The following is a 22554-nucleotide window of genomic DNA, read 5'->3' on the forward strand; positions in this document are numbered from 1 at the left end:
TCTCGCCTAGCAGTGAAAAGGGTCGCTGGTTCGAACCACAACACTACCTGCCTGCAGTTTGCATGTTCTCCCTGTGCCTGCGTGGGTTTCCTCCGGGTACTCCGGTTTCCTCCCACACTCCAAAGACATGCGGGTAGGTTAATTGGCTTCTGACTAAATTGGCCCCTAGTATATGAATGTGAGTTAGGGACCTTAGATTGTAAGCTCCTTGAGGGTAGGGACCGATGTGAATGTACAATGTATATGTAAAGTGCTGCATTAATTGACAGCGCTATATAAGTACCTTAAATAATAATATGAGAAAGTTATCCTATTTGACATTCATTTAGAAATAAGCCCCTGATGGTATTATAAGTCCTGGTCATTGCATTGTCCACTGGGTGGCAGCAGAGAGCCAACTATCTCAATAGGGAGCAGCCTGAGCCCAGGTAAGGATTGCTGCCTCCTCCTCCTCCTCCTACTCAGTGGGTGTCTATGAGCCCATCAACCCTCCCCATTAGACAAACAGGGACAGGCATTCCTCTCCTAATTAACTCATTTACAGTAAAGGGACAGAGGTGAGAAGCTGGTCACAGCAGCACAATGAAAGGACACATCGTTTTCCTTGGAGCCGCTCTCCTATTTATTGGCATCTTTGTAAAACTTTTGCCCCAAGCAAAAGGTCCCTATAATGACAAATACATGTCACTGCTGGGGTCCCCGCACAGCCCCGACCTGCGGAAGGAAATTGCGCGAAGGCACGGGGACTTGATGTTCTTCCATCAAATTTTACTGGGTCCCCAAAGGACGGGTCCCGAGGATGAGGCGCTGAGGATTCTGGGAGCGGAGCCGGCGCCGCGTGGGGCGCTAACGTGCCAAGACCTCTCCGATTTGTCAGGGATCGATTATGTCGGGTCCGGCTTTACCAAACTGGTCCTGAGGGGGACTTTACTGAACGGCAAAGATATCGCGATCAAGACGGTCCACGGCGAAGGGAGCGACGTGAAGAACTGCGTGAAGGCGTACGGCGACCGCGCCGGCTGTCACCGGCTGGCTACGTACAAACTGCAGAAGGAGATTGCGCTGATGCAGATTCTGCGCCACCCCGGCATCACCCAGGTACAGCTTCCTGATAAATATATTGGGGGGGGGGGGGGGTATAGAACACCCTCATTTTTTTATTCCTTATTTATGATTTCTTTTTGCTATTTATAGCGGCGAGATTAAGGTACGTAAGATCCCCACACACACTATTAGATTTTCTGCAGATTTTTGTCTTCAGATTTACCAAAACCATGTAGTACAAGGGCCAGCCTGATTGCATACAAATTGAAACTCTTATGCCGCGTGCACACGGTCGGAATTTCCGACGGGAAATGTTCGATGTGAGCTTGTTGTCGGAAAATCAGATCGTGTGTACGCGGCATTAAGGTTTGACCTCATATTATATGGTTTTGGTAAGACAAAAATCTGCAGAAAAATCTAATAGTGTGTATGGGGCTCATTGCAAAAAAAAAAAAAAATTGTATTCTTTTGTTTCAAAACATTTTTTATTTCTTTTATTTAATTGACAACAAGATAGTTACAAAGTGCAAACAACAATGCGTCACAAATGGACCCGTCTCAGACCTCTGATCATTTATGGCTCATGGACACAGACTGTAGGAGGCGCAAACTGCCTGCGGATCGTTTTTCAGAGGTGTTTGACAGCTGATTATGTTCCCTCCTCACCGCCACGCCACAACCGTATGCATTGCAACACCGACCTTTTTGCTTCAGTAGGTCAAGTTTGGCTGCAGGTACTTCCCACCAAACGCGACCGGGGGGGGGGGGATACTTTTTTGCTGCGGCATGTGTACATTCCCATCCAGCTACCTTTGCAGCTTATGGGAAGGCAGTAAAAACATGGCCCAACCGCCTGGTTTTACTGCACCCCAACCACAAGTTTATTGAGCCTCAAAGAAGATAGAGTACAATCAGATTGTAGGGTATTGTTTTTTTATTTTTTCTGAAAGTGTAAATCTGTGCACACAGCCTTTGGCATTCTCTGAAGGAAACAATAGCAGAAAAATCTGACAACCGAAGATCCGTCGTCCACAGGAGACCTTCAACAAATACTCATAGACGTTCGATGGTATGCATTGGCTTGTTTGAGGCAATCAGGACAAACTTTCTAAGTAGTCTGGTTGCCTGTTCTCCCGAACACTGGTGGATCAATTGTATCTTATATTATAGTAAGGGGCTTTTATATCCGTTATTGATTTACCACTGACAAAGTATATGGGGCTGATTACTGCTGCCAAAGGAGCTTATAGTCTAATCCCCCCCCCCCCCCAGTCATAGACTATATTCTGTGTAAAGCAAGCCGGACCCCAATGTCACTGCGTCTTATTATATGTCTGTCTCAATGTTCTCATTCATGTCTCTCCTCTCCCTTCAATTTATTACTCGTTTTTTATACAGTACAGCGCCTACAATGTGGGCTGTACAAGGTGAGACTATAGAGGGCAAAGACACTACAAGGCCAAAGTGTCTCTTCTCTTGTCTCTTTCCTTTCTATTCCCCTTCTCTGCTCTCTCTTCTCACCCTCACTTCTCTCATTCTCTCTCCCTCTTTTCCCTGCCCTTCTTCTCTATTTTCTCCCCCTCGCTCTTCTGTCCTCTCTCTGTCTCTATTCTCTCTTTTTTTACTCTCTCTTCTTTCCCCTTCTCTTTTTTTTTCTCTCCCTCTCCTTTGTCTCACCCTTCTCTTTCTCTCCTTTCTATTCTCTCTCTTCTCTCTTTTCTCTGCCTTTCTTCTCTCTCTCTCTCTTTCTCGCTCTTCTCTCTTTTCACTCTCTCTTCCGTAAATTTTCTCTCTCTCCTCTCTCTTGTCTCCCTCTCTTCTCTCTATTTCCCCCTTTCGCTTGTTTTTTTTTTCTTCTCTCCTTTCTTTCTCTTCTGTCATTTCACTATTTTCTCTCCCTCTCTCTTTTCGCTCCCTCTCTTCACTCCCTTTCTCATCTCCCTCGCTCTTCTTTCCCTCTCCCTTTCTCTTCACCCCCTCTCTCTTCCTTTTCTCTTCACTCCCCCTCTTTTCTCTCCTTTCTCCCCCTTTCTCTTCACTCCCTCTCTCATCTCCCTCCCTCTTCTCTCTCTCCCTCACTCTTCTCTCTATTCTCCCCATTTCTCTTCACTTCTTCTCTCTTCTCTCCCTCTCTCTTCTCCCTCCCTCTTCTTCTTCTCTTCTCTCCCTTCTCTGCCTTTCTCTTCACTCCCTCTCTCTTCTACCTACCTCTCCCTCTTCTTTTCTCTCTCTCTCTCTTATCCCTCCCTCTTCCTCCTCTCTTATCTCCCTCTCTCTTCTCTCCCTTCCTCTTCACTCCCTCTCTCATCTTCCTCCCTCTTCTCTCTCTCCCTCGCTCTTCTCTCCCTCTCCCTTTCTCTTCACCCCAATCTCTCTTCCTCTTCTCTTCTCTCCCTTTCTCTTCACTCCCCCTCTCTTCTCTCCCTTCTCCCCCTTTCTCTTCACTTCTCTCTTTTCTCCCTCTCTCTTCTCCCTCCCTCTTCTTCTTCTCTTCTCTCTCTTCTCTCCCTTTCTCTTCACTCCCTCTCTCTTCTACCTGCCTCTCCCTCTTCTCTTCTCTCTCTCTTCTCCCTCCCTCTTCCTCCTCTCTTATCTCCCTCTCTCTTCTCTCCCTTCCTCTTCACTCCCTCTCTCTTCTCCCTCCCTCTTCCGCTTGTCTCCCTTTCTCTTCTCTCCCTTCTCCCCCTTTCTCTTCACTTCTTCTCTTTTCTCTCCCTCTCTCTTCTCCCTCCCTCTTCTTCTTCTCTCTTCTCCCTCCCTTTTCCTCTTCTCTTCTCTCCCTCTCTCTTCTCCCTCCCTCTTCTTCTTCTCTTCTCTCCCTTTCTCTTCACTCCCTTTCTCTTCTACCTACCTCTCCCTTTCTCTTCTCTCCCTCTCCTTTTCTCTTCACTCCCTCTTCCTCTTCTCTTCTCTCCCTCTCTCATCTCTCCCTCTTTCCATCTCTTTTCACTTTTATCTTCCTCTGTCTTCTCTCTTTCTTACCTACTCTTTTCTCACTCTTCTATCTCTACTCTCCTTCTATCCTCTCCTTTGTCTCCCTCTCTCTCCTCACCATTTCCTCTCTCTTCCCTATCTCTTCTCTCTATTCTCTTTCTCTTCTCCCTTTTCCTTCTTCTCTCTCTCTTTTCAAAATGTCATCTTGGAGTGCGCTCACACTGAACAGGAAGGGGCCATCCCCAAACTGTTCCCACAAAGTTGGGAGCATGAAATTGTCCAAAATGTCTTGGTATGCTGACGCCTTAAGAGTTCCCTTCACTGGAACTAAGGGGCCAAGCCCAACCCCTGAAAAACAACCCCGCACCATAATCCTCCCCTCCACCAAATGATTTAGACCAATGCACAAAGCAAGGTCCATAAAGACATGGATGAGTGAGTTTGGGGTGGAGGAACTTGACTGGCCTGCACAGAGTCCTGACCTCAACCCGATAGAACACCTTTGGGAGGAATTAGAGCAGAGACTGTGAGCCAGGCCTTCTCATCCAACATCAGCGCCTGACCTCACAAATGCACTTCTGGAAGAATGGTCAAACATTCCCATAGACACACTCCTAAACCTTGTGGACGGCCTTCCCAGAAGAGTTGAAGCTGTTATGGCTGCAAAGGGTGGGCCAACTCAATATTGAACCCTACGGACTAAGACTGGGATGGCATTAAAGTTTATGTGTGTGTAAAAGTAGGCGTCCCAATACTTTTGACAATATAGTGTATGTGCCTGCTGAACGGTCTCAGTGCATTCGTTTGTTTTCAGAGGGCTCCATTGTGCTCAGAAGACGTCATCAAAGTGCCACAGTCCATAAAAGTGGTAAACATAACAAGGAGATCATTAGGAACTTTGTAGCTGGCCATCCCTGCAATAATACTGTCACTTTCCTCGGTGTCCTCCATGCATGAGAAAAGCACTTTTAATTGGACGGGAAGGTGTCAGGTGACCTCAGGTTGCCCCATTTGAAGGGACGGTTTGTAGCAACAATGACGTGATCACTGTCCCCCCCCCCCCCAACCCGAGGTGGGGGGTTGGGGCCCTTGTCTATGATTGACCTCCGTCAGGTCACTTCCTTAGGTAAACGCAGAGGCCGGGCCTTCCACATGTGTCAGATGTGCGACAAAACAAAACCGCGGGGGAGGCCCGACGCCTCTGATTGATCACATTCCAGACATTCAGCATCTGTCAGCCTATCCAGATGTATGGTGGAGACTTCTTATGTGTTACTATTTGATTCAGAAGGTTTTTGAACCCCTGTCAGTTTTTGCTGCCTGAGATTTAGACATGTGCAGAACGAAAACATTTGTTTTGTTTCGTTTTGATCCGTTATTTTCATAAATTAGTTAAATTTGTTTCATTCGTTTGCTGAATTCGTTTCGTTTATTCGAATTCAAATCGATTCGAATTGCATTCAAATTGAATTCCATTCTAAATCGAATTTATTCTATTCAAAATTCGAATTTTGGAGGATGGTTATTCTTTCTATTCCATTCTATTCTATTGTTTTTTCTATTCTGTTCTTTTCTATTATATTCTATTCTTTTCTATTCTATTCTATTCGAAATTCGAATTTATCCTATTTGAATTTCGGAAAACGGTTATATTGTTATATTCTTTCTATTCTATTCTCTTCTATACTTTTCTATTGTTTATTGTATTCTTTTCTTTTATTTACTATTCTATTCTAAATCAAATTTATTCTATTCAAAATTCGAATTTTGGAGGATGGTTATTCTTTCTATTCCATTCTATTCTATTGTTTTTTCTATTCAATTTTTTTTTCTGTCCTGTTCTTTTCTTTTCTATTATATTATATTCTATTCTTTTCTATTCTATTCGCAATTCTAATATATCCTATTCGAATTTCGGAAAACGGTTATATTGGTATATTCTTTCTATTCTATTCTCTTCTATTCTTTTCTATTGTTTATTGTATTCTATTATTTTATTTTCTATTTGAATTCTAATTTATTCTATTCAAAATTAGAAATTCAGAAGATAGTTATATTCCTTCTATATTATTCTATTCTATTCCTTTATTTTCGATTCTATTTTATTTTATTCTGTTCTTTTATTTTTTATTCTATTTGTTCTGTTTTACTCTATTCTTTTATTTTCTATTCTATCCCTTTTTTTCTATTTTGTATTCTGTTCTGTTTTACTCGATTATATCCTATCCTTTTTTTCTATTATGTTCTATTATATTCTTTGCTATTCTATTCCTTTTTTTTTCTATTCTATTTAATTCTCTTTGGGAATTCAATTCAAAAACGATTCAAATTCGATTTAAAAACCATTCGAATTTCATCCGAAATTTTGATTCGTTATTTCAGATTCGCTTGAATTCATTACTATTCTAATTCAGAAGTTCGGATACTTTCGAATTTTTTCCAAAAAATGGGAAAGGAAAACACACATGTCTACTGAGATTTGTCCTATTGACATAGCTCCCAACTGTCCCTGATTTAGAACAAAGTCCCTCATTCCTCCTCATTTGTCCCTCATTTTGTTCTGATCTATATAGTTGTATATAAAATGCACTTTTTATAAATTGTTTCCCAGAGCTAAACCTTTCATCCAAATTCTAAATTGCTGTATTTGTAAATTTCAAAAGCCAATATAAAGGAATATTTGGGGTAAAAAAAAAATAATAATTTAACAAAATTTGGGTTTCAATTTACTCGGCGTAACATTATCTTTCACAATATAAAAAAAAATAATTGGGCTAACTTTACTGTTGTCTTATTTTTTTAATTAAAAAAAGCGTATTTTTTCCAAAAAAAAAAAAAGTGCGCTTGTAAGACCGCTGCGCAAATACGGTGTGACAGAAAGTATTGCAACGACCGCCATTTTATTCTCTAGGGTGTTAGCAAAAAAAAATGTAACGTTTGAGGGTTCTAAGTAATTTTCTAGCAAAAAAAAAGTTTTTAACTTGTAAGCAACAAATCTCAAAAAGAGGCTCGGTCCTCGGTTAAAGTTGGATTGAGCGTGAACCAGGGAGGCCAAAAAAAACAAAAAATGTTAAATGCCCTTAAAAGTGGCATTTGCGATGCCAAGTGCGCAGGAAGCCTTTGTGTGTTCCGCGTGAAAAAAAAAAAAAGTGAAGGTGTGGACCAGAACCTTATAGCTCGCAAAGACGCAACGCGTTCTACCTTTCCTCAGTGCGCACCAACGCAGCTCGTTAGTGTGAAGTGATTGGACAGAAGGCGGATTGCCTATCTGTTGGGTCTTGTGCCGAGTGGAGCCCAACCTGTCCTTCTGTGTTGGTGTCCTGTAAAGAATTTGCCCGCACTGAATAACAATGGGACCCTCTTAATGTTTTTTTTTTTTTTTCTTTAATGATGATGAGTAGGACCCCCCATGTGCAATCCATGCTTTATCATGACAATTTCTCTTTTCTCTCGGCAGCTCCATGGACAGTGCTACGTGAATAGCGAACCCGCGGACCTGAGGGTCACCGCCATGCTGGATCTGGGGTCTCCCCTTGAGATGATTCAGCTCCTGCAGACCCCCTGGGAGGAGAGATTTAAAGTAAGGGCAAGCAAACAATGGTAATTGTTTCAGTGGATCTCATGGACCCCCCCCCCACTGAGGGGTCGGGATTAACCCCTTCACAGCTGGGAGCGGGATGCAACCTGTGGCTTTTGAAGGTTGGGCTTTGGCCTCCCACTGTGATGTGGTTAATGAGTCGGAGTTTTCAATGGGCAGAAGAGATTAGTGCAGAGAGCTGTGCAAACAGAGTGTGAGGGGCCAGAACACAATGGGGGGGCAATTCTCTGCTCAATCACTCAGGTCTGGATGGATGGGGGGGGGGGGGTTGTGTTTACATAAATGACACTGAGAAAGGTCAGAGATCTGCCAAAGACTTGCCATGTCAATGGATCAATCCGCTCATCTCAGGGCCCAACTGCTCCAAAACTTTCTTTTTTTTTTTCACATCCATGTGTTGCGGTGAAATATGCGTTCTACTGCAAGGCCAGGGCTCGTTTACACTCGCTTCAACTTCAACACACATTAAAGTGCCTACAGATTCAACAAGCTTTCTTGATGTGTCTTTGCTTCGATGATGCTTCTACGGTGCTTCGGTGGTGCTTCGATGAGGGTTCTGTGGTTCTTTCTTTGATGCTTTGGTGGCACTTCTATGATGCTTTGGTGGTGCTTCTATGATGCTTTGGTGGTGCTTCTGCGATGTTTCGGTGGCGCTTCTATGACGCTTAAGTGGGGCTTCGATGATGCTTCGGGGGGGGGCTTCTATGAGGCTTTGGTGGCATTTGTATGATGCTTTCCAGGTGCTTCTGCGATGCTTCAGGGGCGCCTCTATGTTGCTTTGGTGGGGCTTCGATGATGGTTCTGTGGTGCTTCTATGATGCTTCACTGGTGCTTCTACAATGCTTCGGTGGGGCTTCGATGATGCTTCAGTGGGGCTTTAATGATGCTTCAGTGGGGCTTCGATGATGGTTCTGTGGTGCTTCGGTGGTGCTTTGATGATGCTTCAGTGGGGCTTTAATGATGCTTCAGTGGGGCTTCGATGATGCTTCAGTGGTGCTTCGGTGGTGCTTTGATGATGCTTCAGTGGTGCTTCGATGATGCTTCAGTGGTGCTTTATTGATGCTTCAGTGGGGCTTTGATGATGCTTGAGTGGTGCTTTCAATGATGCTTCAGTGGTGCTTTATTGATGCTTCAGTGGGGCTTTGATGATGGTTCTGTGGTGCTTTGATGATGCTTCGGTGGTGCTTTGATGCTTCAGTGGTGCTTTCATGATACTTCAGTGGTGCTTCAATGATGATTCTATGGTGCTTTGATAATGCTTCAGTGGTGCTTTGATGATTCTTCGGTGGGGCTTTGATGATGGTTCTGTGGTGCTTCAATGGTGCTTTGATGATGCTTCAGTGATGCTTTCGATGATGCTTCAGTGGTGCTTTATTGATGCTTCAGTGGGGCTTCGATGATGGTTCTGTGGTGCTTTGATGATGCTTCGGTGGTGATTTGATGATGCTTCGGTGATGCTTCGGTGGGGCTTTGATGAGGCTGGGCTTCAATGATGCTTCAGTGGTGCTTTGATGATACTTCGTGGTGCTTTGATGATTCTTCAGTGGTGCTTTGATGATTCTTTGGTGGGGCTTCGATGATGCTTCAGTGGTGCTTTGATGATTCTTCGGTGGGGCTTCGATGATGGTTCTGTGGTGCTTTAATGGTGCTTTGATGGTGCTTCAGTGATGCTTTCGATGATGCTTCAGTGGTGCTTTATTGATGCTTCAGTGGTGCTTTATTGATGCTTCAGTGGGGCTTCGATGATGGTTCTATGGTGCTTTGATGATGCTTCGGTGGTGCTTTGATGATGCTTCGGTGATGCTTCGGTGGGGCTTTGATGAGGCCTCGTTGGGGCTTCGATGATGCTTCGGTGGTACTTCGATGATGCTTCGGTGGGGCTTCGATGATGCTTCGGTGATGCTTCGGTGGGGCTTTGATGAGGCCTCGTTGGGGCTTCGATGATGCTTCGGTGGGGCTTCGATGATGCTTCGGTGGGGCTTTGATGATGCTTCGGTGGTACTTCAATGATGCTTCGATGTTGCTTTGATGATGCTTCGGTGATGCTTTTTTGAAGCATGAAGCTTGGCAGAAGCCCTGTGTGCTGATATCTCATACCTGCAATACCTCCAAAACAAAGTGAATCTAAAGCTGAATTAAAGCTTCAGGTGTTTCCAGCGAGCTTTGCCATAGACGTCTATGGAGGCTTTAAAGCACCACATGGGGTGTAATTTTTGAAGCAAAGCAAAATTAAGGTAAACAGGAATATAGGCTACTCATTTCATTTAGTGGCAGGAGCTTTGACTGGCATTCAGAGAGCTTTAAAAAAGTGTGTCCGAAGCCTTGTTTTGAAGCAAGTGTAAACCAGCCCTTAGTGCAGTGTGTTGTGATGCTTTTCATTTAGCATGGCGCCCCAATACACATCTACAGTAGGTGGGATTGCAAAACGCCAAAGCGAAAAAAGAAAACAAATTCCAGAGTTGGTCTTCAAATAACAAAAATGTAAAATATTGCAAATTACCAGTCCTTAGATGTGGTGGCTGCTTGTGTTTTCTCTTTTTTTCAAGCTAAGAAGCTAAGAACACTTTCAGCAAGTACAGAAAAATAGTATTTGATCCTGCCAGAAATGCAGGATGAACAAGGACATCTTGTGAATAGAACTTAAGTTACAACGTTATCTTCCTTCTGTAAACGACGAATTTCCCCGCCACGTCCCACGTAAGTGAGATGAGGAGAGGAAAACACGTTTGCAGTCCAAATAAGAGGATAAGCCGAGGGTGACAACTCTGCTACTAATGTGTTGCTGGCAGGATCACCAAGTAAAAATAAAGAAAGCCTAAAAAAAAGAAAACTAATACAAACATTACCTCTAACACTGGAAAGCTGCAACATATTACATTTTTGGTTTTGGCCACCGAGTGATCATATATATAGAAAAAAAAAAAAAGCACGATACAAAAGTGTACATCTGCATCTGGCGAATATGCCCAAATTGTGCACATGGAGAGAGAAGTATGGGTCTATTTATAAAATACACTATACTGCCAAAAGTCTTGGGACACCTGCCTTTACACACACATGAACTTTAATGGCATCCCAGTCTTAGTCCGTAGGGTTCAATATTGAGTTGGCCCACCCTTTTCAGCTATAACAGCTTCAACTCTTCTGGGAAGGCCGTCCACAAGGTTTAGGAGTGTGTCTATGGGAAGGTTTGACCATTTTTCCAGAAGTGCATTTGTGAGGTCAGGCACTGATGTTGGACGAGAAGGCCTGGCTCACAGTCTCCGCTCTAATTCATCCCAAAGGTGCTCTATTGGGTTGAGGTCAGGCCTCTGTGCAGGCCAGTCAAGTTCCTCAACCCTAAACTCGCTCATCCATGTCTTTATGGACCTTGCTTTGTGCACTGGTGCGTAGTCATGTTGGAACAGGAAGGGGCCATCCTCAAACTGTTCCCACAAAGTTGGGAGCATGAAATTGTCCAAAATGTCTTGGTATGCTGACGCCATAAGAGTCCCCTTCACTGGAACTAAGGGGCCAAGCCCAACCCCTGAAAAACATCCCCACACCGTAATCCCCCCTCCACCAAATGATTTGGACCAGTGCACAAAGCAAGGTCCATAAAGACACAGATGAGCGAGTTTGGGGCAGAGGAACTTGCCTGGCCTGCACAGAGTACTGACCTCAACCCAATAGAACACCTTTGGGATGAATTAGAGCGGAGACTGTGAGCCGGGCCTTCTCGTCCAACATCAGTGCCTGACCTCACACATGCGCTTCTGGAAGAATGGTCAGACATTCCCATAGACACACTCCTAAACCTTGTGGACAGCCTTCCCAGAAGAGTTGAAGCTGTTATACCTGCAAAGGGTGGGCCAACTCAATATTGAACCCTACGGAATAAGACTGGGATGCCATTAAAGTTCATGTGCGGCTAAAGGCAGGCGTCCTAATATTTTTGGTAACAGTGTATTTGCTGTCAGCCATCACATATAATCCCCTTAGGCTGGGTTCACACTTTTGTGAATAGGATGTGGATTTCCCCGCATCCAATTCGCATGAGAGGAGATTGTGACCGGCTCTCTATGGAGCCGCTTTCACACATTTCTGGAGTGGCTCCGGTGTGAATTGCCCAGGAGTCCTGTGCGTCCTCTGGTCAGTTTCAGGTCCGAATTTAGCCAAAAATTCGGACCGAATTTGGACCTGGGAATGGGGGACGCACAGGACCCCCTGCTGTGAGCCGCTCCCATGCTGCGGTGTGAATCCAGCCTGAATGTGTCTAAAATGTGTATTTCCTATAACTGTCAGCTCCATCTAGTGGTTCTCTGGTGGTATTTAACTGCTTGCGGTATTTCAGAAAAATACTGCATTGTGGCCAGTAGATGGAGCTGATGATTATAAGAAATACTTCCATTAGACACATTACAGGAAATATTCATGACGGCACAGCAAATAAAACCCTTAGTAAAGATCATAGCAAAGTCTGTTAAAGGGTAGATAGCCATGACTTAAATGCGCAAAAAATGTTTACTTTAAGATATATATATATATCCAGGTGTGAAAAATTGTAGAGATTTTACCTGCATGCTGGCAATCATCTGTCACCAAAATATGGCACCAACATCCCGTTTAAATGAAAAAAAAAAAACATAAGAGATATGGGACTTTAACCGCTTCCTGACCAGCGCACGCCGATATACGTCGACAGAATTTTGCTGGTGGGCAAAAGGGCGTACAGGTATGCCCCCTTTAAGAAGCTGCACGCGCCCGCCGTGTTCTCCGTGACCGCGGGTCCCGCGGACTCGATGTCCGACGGGTGCCTGCGATCGTTTGTAAACAAAGCATTTCCCCGTTCTGGCTAGTGACAGGACAGAGATCACTGCACCCTGTCATCGGGAGCAGTGATCGCTGTCATGTGAGTTGAAGCCCCTCCCCCTCCACAGTTAGAATCACTCCCTAGGACACACTTAACCCCTTCATTGCCCCCTAGTGTTTAACCCCTTCCCTGCCAGTGTCATTTACACAGTAATCAATGCAATTTTATAGCACTGATCGCTGTATAAATGACAATGGTCCCAAAATAGTGTCAAAAATGTCCGACGTGTCCGCCATAATGTCGCAATCCTGATAAAAAATCGCAGATCGCCGCCATTACTAATAAAAAAAAAGTAAAATAAAAATGCCATAAAACTCCCCTATTTTGTAGACGCTATAACTTTTGGGCAAACCAAACTTATTGCGATATTTTTTTTTACCAAAAATATGTAGAAGAATACATATCTGCCTAAACTGAGGGAAAAAATGTTTTTTTTATATATTTTTGGGGGAAATTTATTATAGCAAAAATAATGCGTTTTTTTTTTCAAAATTGTCGCTCCTTTTTTGTTTATAGCACAAAATATAAAAACCGCAGAGGTGAACAAATACCACCAAAAGAAAGCTCTATTTGTTGGGAAAAAAGGACGTCAATTTTGTTTGGGTACGATGTCGCACGACCGCGCAATTGTCAGTTAAAACAACGCAGTGCCAAATCGCAAAAAGTGCTCTGGTCAGGAAGGGGGTAAATCCTTCCGGGGCTGAAGTGGTTTAAAGGGGCAAATCATACAAAACAACATATAAAAGGAAAATCTATACAAATTTTATTAAATGAACTACATCAATAAAAAACAATTCATGCAGTATACTCATGGCCATGGGTGTACTGTAGTCATACTAAGTCACGTTCTGTTTTTTTTCTACATGTTTCGCCGCATGGCTTCTTCAGGGCAGAAGGAAGAAGCCATACGGCGAAACATGTAGAAAACCAGAACGTGACTACAGTAAACCATTGTCATTTATAGGATGCTTTGCATACATCTATGGCCATGATTATACTGCATGTATTGTTTTTATTGATGTAGTTAATTTTATAAAATGTGTATAGATTTTCCTTTTATATGAACTACATCAATAAAAACAATACATGCAGTATACTCATGGCCATGCATGTATGCAAAGCATCCTATAAATGACAATGGTTTACTGTAGTCACGTTCTGGTTTTCTATATGTTTCGACGTATGGCTTCTTCCTTCTTTCCTGAAGAAGCCATATGGCAAAACATGTAGAAAAAAACAGAACTTGACTACAGTAAACCATTGTCATTTATAGGATGCTTTGCATACATGCATGGCCATGAGTATACTGCATGTATTGTTTTTATTGATGTAGTTCATATAAAAGGAAAATATATACATTTTTTTAAAATGAACTACATCAATAAAAACAGTACATGCAGTATACTCATGGCCATGGATGTATGCAAAGCAAAAAATGTGTATAGATTTTCCTTTTATATGAACTACATCAATAAAAACAATACATGCAGTATACTCATGGCCATGGATGTATGCAAAGCATCCTATAAATGACAATGGTTTACTGTAGTCACGTTCTGGTTTTCTATATCTTTCGCCATATGGCTTCTTCCTTCTTTCCTGAAGAAGCCATATGGCGAAACATGTAGAAAAAAACAGAACTTCACTACAGTAAACCATTGTCATTTATAGGATGCTTTGCATACATGCATGGCCATGAGTATACTGCATGTATTGTTTTTATTGATGTAGTTCATATAAAAGGAAAATATATACATTTTTTTAAAATGAACTACATCAATAAAAACAGTACATGCAGTATACTCATGGCCATGGATGTATGCAAAGCATCCTATAAATGACAATGGTTTACTGTAGTCACGTTCTGGTTTTCTACATGTTTCGCCGTATGGCTTCTTCCTTCTGTCCTGAAGAAGCCATATGGCGAAACATGTAGAAAACCAGAACGTGATTACAGTAAACCATTGTCATTTATAGGATACTTTGCATACATCCATGGCCATGAGTATACTGCATGTATTGTTTTTATTGATGCAGTTCATTTAATAAAATTTGTATATATTTTCCTTTTATATGTTGTTTTGTATGATTTGCACCTTTAAAGTCCCATATCTCTTATATGTTCTTTCATCTGTCACTGCAGATTTGAAGCACTGTGGCACAAATGACGTTGGGAAAAAAGAAATCCTAACGCCCTCATTCAGCGGCAGTAATGTGAAATGGTGTCGCGGTTGGCTAGTTATGTGTTCTTGTGTACGGCAACGTTATTGGACATTTAGCAATTCATTCTGTATGTCTGTATCTGTCCTCAGGTCTGCCTAGAACTGGTCCAATTATTACATTACCTGGCAAACTCGCCCTTGGGTTCCGTTGCCCTCCTGGATTTCCAGCCGCGGCAGTTCGTCCTGGTGGATGGGAGTCTGAAGCTGACGGATTTGGATGACGCCACGAATGAAGAGAGATCGTGTAGGCAGGATGCCGATTGCACCCTCACCTTTCCTGCCAGGAGTTTCGCCGTCACCTGCTCTACGGGAGGGACCTGCATCGGAGCCAATGAGAAGAGGAATCTCTACAATGCTTACAGGTAATAGACACCAATTGTGACTTCTGAAATCCACATCTCCTCTGGTTTCTATCTGTGACATTCTTAACCTACATTTTTTATGGTTTTATTTAATAAGGAATACCCTCTATTACCTGCAAGTCTATTGGTCTCGATATGCCATGGCGCTCAATATTTTTATTCCACCCCTCTACTTGGCACTCTCTAAAAAAATTTTCTCTTTCCATATACACTCACTGGCCACTTCATTAGGTACACCTGTTCAATTGCTTGGTAACACAAGTTGCTAATCAGCCAATCACATGGCAGCAACTCAATGCATTTAGGTATCTAGACGTGGTGAGGACGACTTGCTGAAGTTCAAACTGAGCATCGGAATGGGGAGGAAAGGGGATTTAAGTGACTTCAAACGCGGCATGGTTGTTGGTGCCAGACGGGCTGGTCTGAGTATTTCAAAAACTGCTGATCTGCTGGGATTTTTACACACAACCATCTCTCGGGTTTACAGAGAATGGTGGGAAAAAGAGAAAATATCCAGTGAGCGGAGGAAAATGCCTTGTTGAGGTCAGAGGAGATTGGGCAGACTGGTTCCGGATGATAGAAAGACAACAGTAACTCAAATAACCACTCGTTACATCCAAGGTATGCAGAATACCATCTCAGAACGCACAACACATCCAACCTTGAAGCAGATGGACTACAGCAGCAGAAGACCACACCGGGTGCCACTCCGGTCCGCTAAGAACAGAAAACTGAGGCTACAATTGGCACAGGATCACCAAAATTGGACAATAGAAGATTGGAAAAACGTTGCCTGATCTGATGAGTCTCAATTTCAGCTGCAACATTCAGATGGTGGGTCAGAATTTGGTGTAAACATGAAAGCATGGATCCATCCTGCCTTGTATCTAGAGTTGCCACCTCATCCCTTTAAAACTGACACATATTAATTACACAGGTTCTGTGGCTGATTAATGTGGTAATTAAACTCAATTGGTGCCTTATCTGCATTAAATCAGCCTCAGAACCTGTGTGATTCATATGTGTTCAGTTTTAAAGGGATGAGGTGCCAACTCTACTTGTATCACCGGTTCAGGCTGGTGGTGGGGGTGTAATGGTGGGGGGGATATTTTCTTGGCACACTTTGGGCCCCTTAATACCAATTGAGCATTGTATAATCACCACAGCCTACCTGAGTACTGTTGCTGATCATGTCCATCCCTTTATGACTACAGTGTCCACATCTTCTGATGGCTCCTTCCAGCAGGATAATGCACCATGTCACAAAGCTCCAATCATCTCACCACTGGACAATGAGGTCCCTGTACTCCAATGTCCTCCACACTCACCACATCTCATCCAATAGAGCATCTTTGGGACGAGGTGGATTGGTATCATGGATGTGCAGCTGACAAATCTGCAGCAACTGTGTGATGCCATCATGTCACTATGGAGCAAAATCTCTGAGGAACGTTTCCAACACCTTGTTGTATCTATGCCACCAAGAATGAAGGCAAAAGGGGGTCCAACCCGATACTAGCAAGGTGGACCTAATAAAGTGGTCGGTGAGTGTATGTTATTTGTTCAATGGTTACCCTCTGGATTTATATATCATAGCTATCTTGCTACCATTTGACAGCTTCATGTCCACCGAATTGTAATGGCTGTATAGATGTTGCTATTGATCTTGTGCCACCTTTAATGCTTTTGGGTGTTCTTTGTACACTTGGTGTAGAGTTCTTTATGCAATACATTTTTCCAGATGTTCCTATATACCGATATTGCCTTAGTATCTACCCATGTGGGTGGCTAAGATTGCTCTTTGTACTCTCTTTACTCCTCAGGAAAGGTTATTTTTTTCTATATATACCGTTATTACCTTTGTATCTCTTGCTATGATAATGGTAGTATGTGTATATTTGCACTTCTATTTTTTTTTTTCATGTGACAATTTTTTCAAATGTAATAAAACAGATTAGACTTAAAAACGAATGCCATTAAAACGTGTTTTATTTTTTTTTTTTCCTGGATTTGGATAGAGGAGGGAGTAGTTAGAAACTCAAAGAGGTTTTTTTGCTCGAAAATAAGAAAAGATGATAGCACTAAACATGTGCAATTTGTTTAGTTCTGAATTCGTTTTTTAACGAATTTTGACAAATTCGTTAATTCCGAATTTCCGAATTTTTCAATTTACGGAATTCGGAGATTTGGAAATTCGAAATTTCGGAAATTCGGAAATTTGAAAATTCAGAAATTCAGAAACTCGAAATTTGGAAATTCAGAAATCGGAAATTTGGAAATTCAAAATTCAGAAATTCGTAAATTCGAAATTCAAAATTTGGAAATTCGAAAATTTGAAAATTCGGAAATTTGAAATTCGGAAATGTGAAAATTTGAAAATTCGGAAATTTGAAAATTCGGAAATCCGAAAATTCGAAAATCCTAATTTTCGGATTTCCCAATTTTCAAATTTCTGAATTTCCGAAACAAGCAAAAAAACGAATGAAACAAAAACAAATTTTTAAGTCAGTGCACATGTCTAGGAAGCACCATCCCACCACTCAGTGTCTAGAATGGTCTTTATTAGACGTAGCAGTCAACAAAGGAAAGCCAATGCGTTTCAGGGACAGAAGTCCCACTTCATCAGGACTGAAAAGTGGTAGTTCTGAAGTTTGGAGTGCTTTGAGTTATATTAGTGATGGGAAATAAAAACTGCTGGCTTTTTACAAGTAATAGAAATTTCTCATCCAGACTTTAGAACTACCACTTCTTAGCCCTGATGAAGGGAAGCTTACGTAGCCTCTGAAATGTGTTGACCTTTCTTTGTTGACTGCTATGTCTAATAAGCGTGCTGGGCCCTTGGGTGGAGGATTTGGTTGAAATGGGTCCTAGCATTCGTTAGTGAGTTTCATTGGTAAATCTCCATCCATACAGGAGGTCCGTGTAGCATTCTTTGAAGATAAGAACTTATCAAAGCACCAATCCACTAGTCTAGAACAGCCATTTTCAAGAAGGGTTCCATGGAACCCTTGATTTCCTCCAGTAGTTACTAGAAATTCCTTGAGCGGTAGCTGATTTGATGTCCCATTTGATGGTACTTGCGTAGTTCTGGGGCCAACGCCACTTCACCCTTACAGGAGGTCCTTGAAGAATTCTTTGAAGAGAAGAAATGACGGAAAGGCCAATCCACTAGTCAGTGTCTAGAATGGCCATTTTCAAGCAGGGTTCCTCCAGCGGTTGGTAGTGGATTCTTGAGTGGGGATAGATTGATAATTTGATAATATTGTGTAGTTCCAGGGCCAGCACCACTTGGCAGAGCCAGCTTTGGGACACCAATTATCTTTTTAGCTGTCTGTAAGGGTGGCAGAGTGACCACCACTGTAAGGGGAGACTTCTTTCCACTGGCCACCAATGTAAGGGGCATTTTTCCACTGTTGCCCAATGAATTGGTTTTAAGCAGGGGTTCTCAGAGACCTATAAATTATTTTAAGGGTTCCTCTGGGGTAAAAAAATTGAGAAAGGCTGTTCTAGAATAGTCTTTTTTTTAGACAGAGTAGTCAACAAAGGAAATCCTACGTTTTTCGGGGGCTACAGTAGTCCCCCTTTATCAGGACTGAGAACTAGTACTTCTGAAGTCTAGACAGCTTTGAGTACTATTAGTAACTTTTTAGTCCTCATAACTTTTTATTACTAGCACTTGTTTCTTGGTTGTTATGCTGACCCATTGGACAGATACATGAACTATTTCCGGATGTCTGGTTTAGGAGATTGGAAAATCTGTGTATTAGCAAACAATTTAAAGCAGAGCTCCAGAGTCCAGACAAAATGTTTTTTTTTTTTAATGAAAGGAGAAGAGTTACAACCTCTCTCAGCTTCTTTGAAGAGGAAGTAAACCCTTATGGGTTTTACATCCTCTTTATTCCCCTGCAAAGTAAAAGCATAATTAGCCCATTATGTAAAAGCATAATGGGCTAGTATGCATCGCATACTAGCCTATTATGTGGCACTTACCTGCAAACGAAGCCCGCGATGTCCCCGCTATTGGAAGCATCCATCTTCGAACCTCTTCCTTCGGGGCCGCAGACCCAGGCTTTGTGACTGGCCGGAGCCTTGTGATATCACTCCCGGGCCCAAAGGGTGGCGCTCAGGAGCTGAAATTCCTCGTAGTACGTCACTACGTTCGTGTTTGTGGCCGGAAAATTGTGTACCGTTAGTATGCAAGACAAGATCCTTTCACACTCCCCTTTTGACAAAAATCAGACGCTCGGTTGGCCAACAATCGTACCGTGTGTACGAGGCTTAAGTCTGTGTCGCTGTTTGAGAGATTCACCTTCACTTCCTGTTTCAGTGACACCTTGTGTGTCAGGATATAACAGAGTGTCACCAGGACTGGAAGTGAAGTAAATCTCTCAAACAGGGACACAGGGGTTGATTTACTAAAACTGGAGAGTGCAAAATCTGGTGCAGCTGTGCATGGTAGCCAATCGGCTTCTAATTTCAGCTTGTCCAATGAAGCTTTGACCAAAAAAACCCAAAAAACGGAAGCTGATTGGTTTCTATGCAGAGCGGCCCCAGATTTTGCGCTCTGCAGTTTTAGTAAATCAATCCCACATATAACTATAGGCCTGGTAAACGTTTTTGCGTTTTTTGGGTGCTTTTTGACGAAAACTAGAGTTTATTTGCACTAAAGTTCATTTAACATGGTTTCCTATGGGACACGCTCACATCTATGCTTTTTTCAGCCGCTGGGATTTTTTAAAAAGGCAAAACGTTCCTTTTTTTTTTTTTAGTTTAATAGACTTCTATGGAGAAGCTGCAGAAAAGCATGTAGTGCATTTTTGCTGCGATTTGTGTTTTTTTTTTTTTAAAGCGAAACTTCAGTAATTTTTTTCATCTTTCCATCTATTAAATCCTCTGCCCTTGTTGTTGTTTTAACTTTGGATAGTAAAACATTTTTTTCTGCCAGTAAATACCTTATACACCCCACGTCCTGTTTCTTGTTTGGTCATTACCCTAGGCTTATGACATCATGCACAGCTCTCTCTCTCACTCTTGTGAGAGTTTGCCAGGAAGGGGGGGGGGGGAGTCATAAGAGGGCCAATGAGAGCTGCAGAGCTGGAGGTGTGCCTCTGTGTAAATCCAGGAAGTAAACAGGCAGCAGCTTCAGCTGCCCACAGTAAGAATGGCTGCAGCCACACTCAGTGGAGGGAGCGTATTTGGCAAGTACAGAATCACAGTATATATAAAATAATATGCAAAGTGGTTGGAGGGAAGCTTCAGGATGGTAAAGATGTTTTTATTAAAAATTATGTGAGCAGACTGCAGTTCCTCTTTAATCTGCCCAACAAGAAATTGGCAAAAAAAAAGCATAAAGAATGCAAAACGCAAACCGTGTGTGCAAAAACTCAAAATGCACAGCAAAATGCATTACACAAACGGATCAAAGGCAAACTGCATAGGTGTGAACTGAGCCTTAAGGTTGAGTGTAGTCCTAAAACTTCTGATTTTGCTCTAAATTTTCTTTATTTTTTCCTCTCAATTATAAGAAAATTCCAAGGAGCATGATAGAAATGTTTTCTCGAATGAATAAATTTCTAACAGTGTATGTGGTTTTTGTTTAAAATTTAAATTAAGTTCAAAAAAGTTTAAAAGTTAAAATTTAAATTCTTTCCAAAATTGATTGTCAAAAGCAAGCGGAAGTACTTTTGAATGACATTCGTCATCGAATGTACTGAGAACATTTGAAAATCTACTAGCGTGTGGCCATATTTACTGAAAATATTCTGTACTTTTCCTTTTGGACTCAAAGGATTTTATGTAGACCGTTTTTGTCTTTCCAGATTTTTCTTTACTTACCTCTTGCCCCACGCCTCACCTCCTGCCCTTCGACCTCTCCTCCAGGACATCATGAATGCAACAGGTACTTTGAGCAGACAAAAACAGTTGTTTCCAGACCATATAAGTGCCTGTTTTCCCGCTGACAGACCCTCCATAAAACGTCTGCTCTGATTGCAGGTGATTTACGCTTTGGGATTCATGAAACCCTGAAGGCCTTTGAAGATGTCCTCAGCTATTACAAGTCAGGAATGAACCAGAGCTGGACCCAAGATCTGAGAGGTCAGTCCCATTTATTGTCCATCTCCACCTTTTTTGAAGTTATAAAGTCACTTTGAAAAGATGACATTAGAGACTTCACAATTGTTACAAAATTGCTACAAAATTGTTACGAAATTGTTTAAAAATTGCTACAAAATTGTTTAAAAATTGCTACGAAATTGGTATAAAATTGATACAAAACTGCTAAGAAATTGATATGAAATTGTTACAAAATTGCTACGAAACTGGTATAAAATTGATATAAAATTGATACAAAATTGCTAAAAAATTGATACAAAATTGCTACGAAATTGATATAAAATTGTTACAAAATTACTTCAAAATTGTTACAAAATTGTTACAAAATTGATACAGAAACTCATAACACAAATTCACAGTCCGCCAATTCCTCGCTGCTGAATATATTCGCTGCCATTTCTGAAGCTTTGGCTAGACTGGCTCAAGCACTTGTCCCATTCCAGTCTCCTCTCCTTCTCTTTGTTCACCATCTGGATTTCACATTCCTCAATGGGAAATCCAGGGCTCGGTAAAATTTCCAAGCCAGAATTCCAGGCTGATATAAAATACACAAATCATTGATACATTATTTAATGTATTTTTTTTTTTTTTTATACAAGCATTTTTAGTACCAATTTTTGACCTGGTATTAGCTTACTGCAGTCCCTGTAAAACATCAGACTGGGAGAGAGAAAATCAACACAAGGGGGTTTATTTACGAAAGGCGAATCCACTTTGCACTACAAGTGCACTTGGAATTTCAGTCTCTGTAGATCTGAGGGGGACATGCAAGGAAAATAAAAAACAGCATTTTTGCTTGTACATGATTGGATGATAAAATCAGCAGAGCTTCCCCTCATTTCAGCTCTTCCCCCTCAGATCTAAAGTGACTTCACTTCCAAGTGCACTTGTAGTGCAAAGTGGATTTGCCTTTAGTAAATCATCCCCATGGAGTCATTCAGTTGTACTGCAGCGTAAGGAGTATGCTGACAGGAGAAGAGAGCAGGGTGAAAGAGGGATGAGCTCATCAGTCTGCTGCACTTCTCCCTTCATTAACCACTTGCCTACTGGGCACTTTTACACTTTTCCTGCAAAGGCCAATTTTCAGCTTTCAGCGCTGTAGCACTTTAAACGACAATTGTGCTGTCATGCAACACTGTACCCATATAACATTTTTATCATTTTTTTCACAAAAAAGAGCTTTCTTTTGGTGGTATTTAATCTTCACTGGGGGTTTTATTTTTTGCTAAATAAACAAAGACTGAACACTTTGAAAAAAAAAAAAATTTTCATTGTGTGTTCTAAAATTGGGGCTGCACTGATGGGCACTGATTAGGCGGCACTGATGGGCACTAACGAGGCCGAACTGTTCAGGCGGCACTGATGAGGCTGCACTGAAAGGCGGCATTGATGGGTGGCACTGAATGGCACTGATAGGTGACACTGATG

General features: G+C 42.1%; 1 protein-coding gene across 1 annotated transcript in view; it reads left to right on the forward strand.

Moving 5' to 3' along the window:
- Positions 1-544: 544 nt before the first annotated feature.
- Positions 545-22554, forward strand: part of LOC141117745 (extracellular tyrosine-protein kinase PKDCC-like) — a 29041-nt gene continuing 7031 nt past the window's right edge. The window contains exons 1-5 of the mRNA XM_073610759.1: positions 545-1098; positions 7436-7558; positions 14741-15012; positions 20832-20911; positions 21007-21108. Coding sequence (XP_073466860.1) covers positions 583-1098; positions 7436-7558; positions 14741-15012; positions 20832-20911; positions 21007-21108 — 1093 coding nt within the window. The 5' untranslated portion in view covers positions 545-582. The remainder of the gene's footprint in view (positions 1099-7435; positions 7559-14740; positions 15013-20831; positions 20912-21006; positions 21109-22554) is intronic.

This window comes from Aquarana catesbeiana, linkage group LG13 (assembly GCF_042186555.1).
Source record: "Aquarana catesbeiana isolate 2022-GZ linkage group LG13, ASM4218655v1, whole genome shotgun sequence".
Classification (NCBI taxonomy): Eukaryota; Metazoa; Chordata; class Amphibia; order Anura; family Ranidae; genus Aquarana; species Aquarana catesbeiana.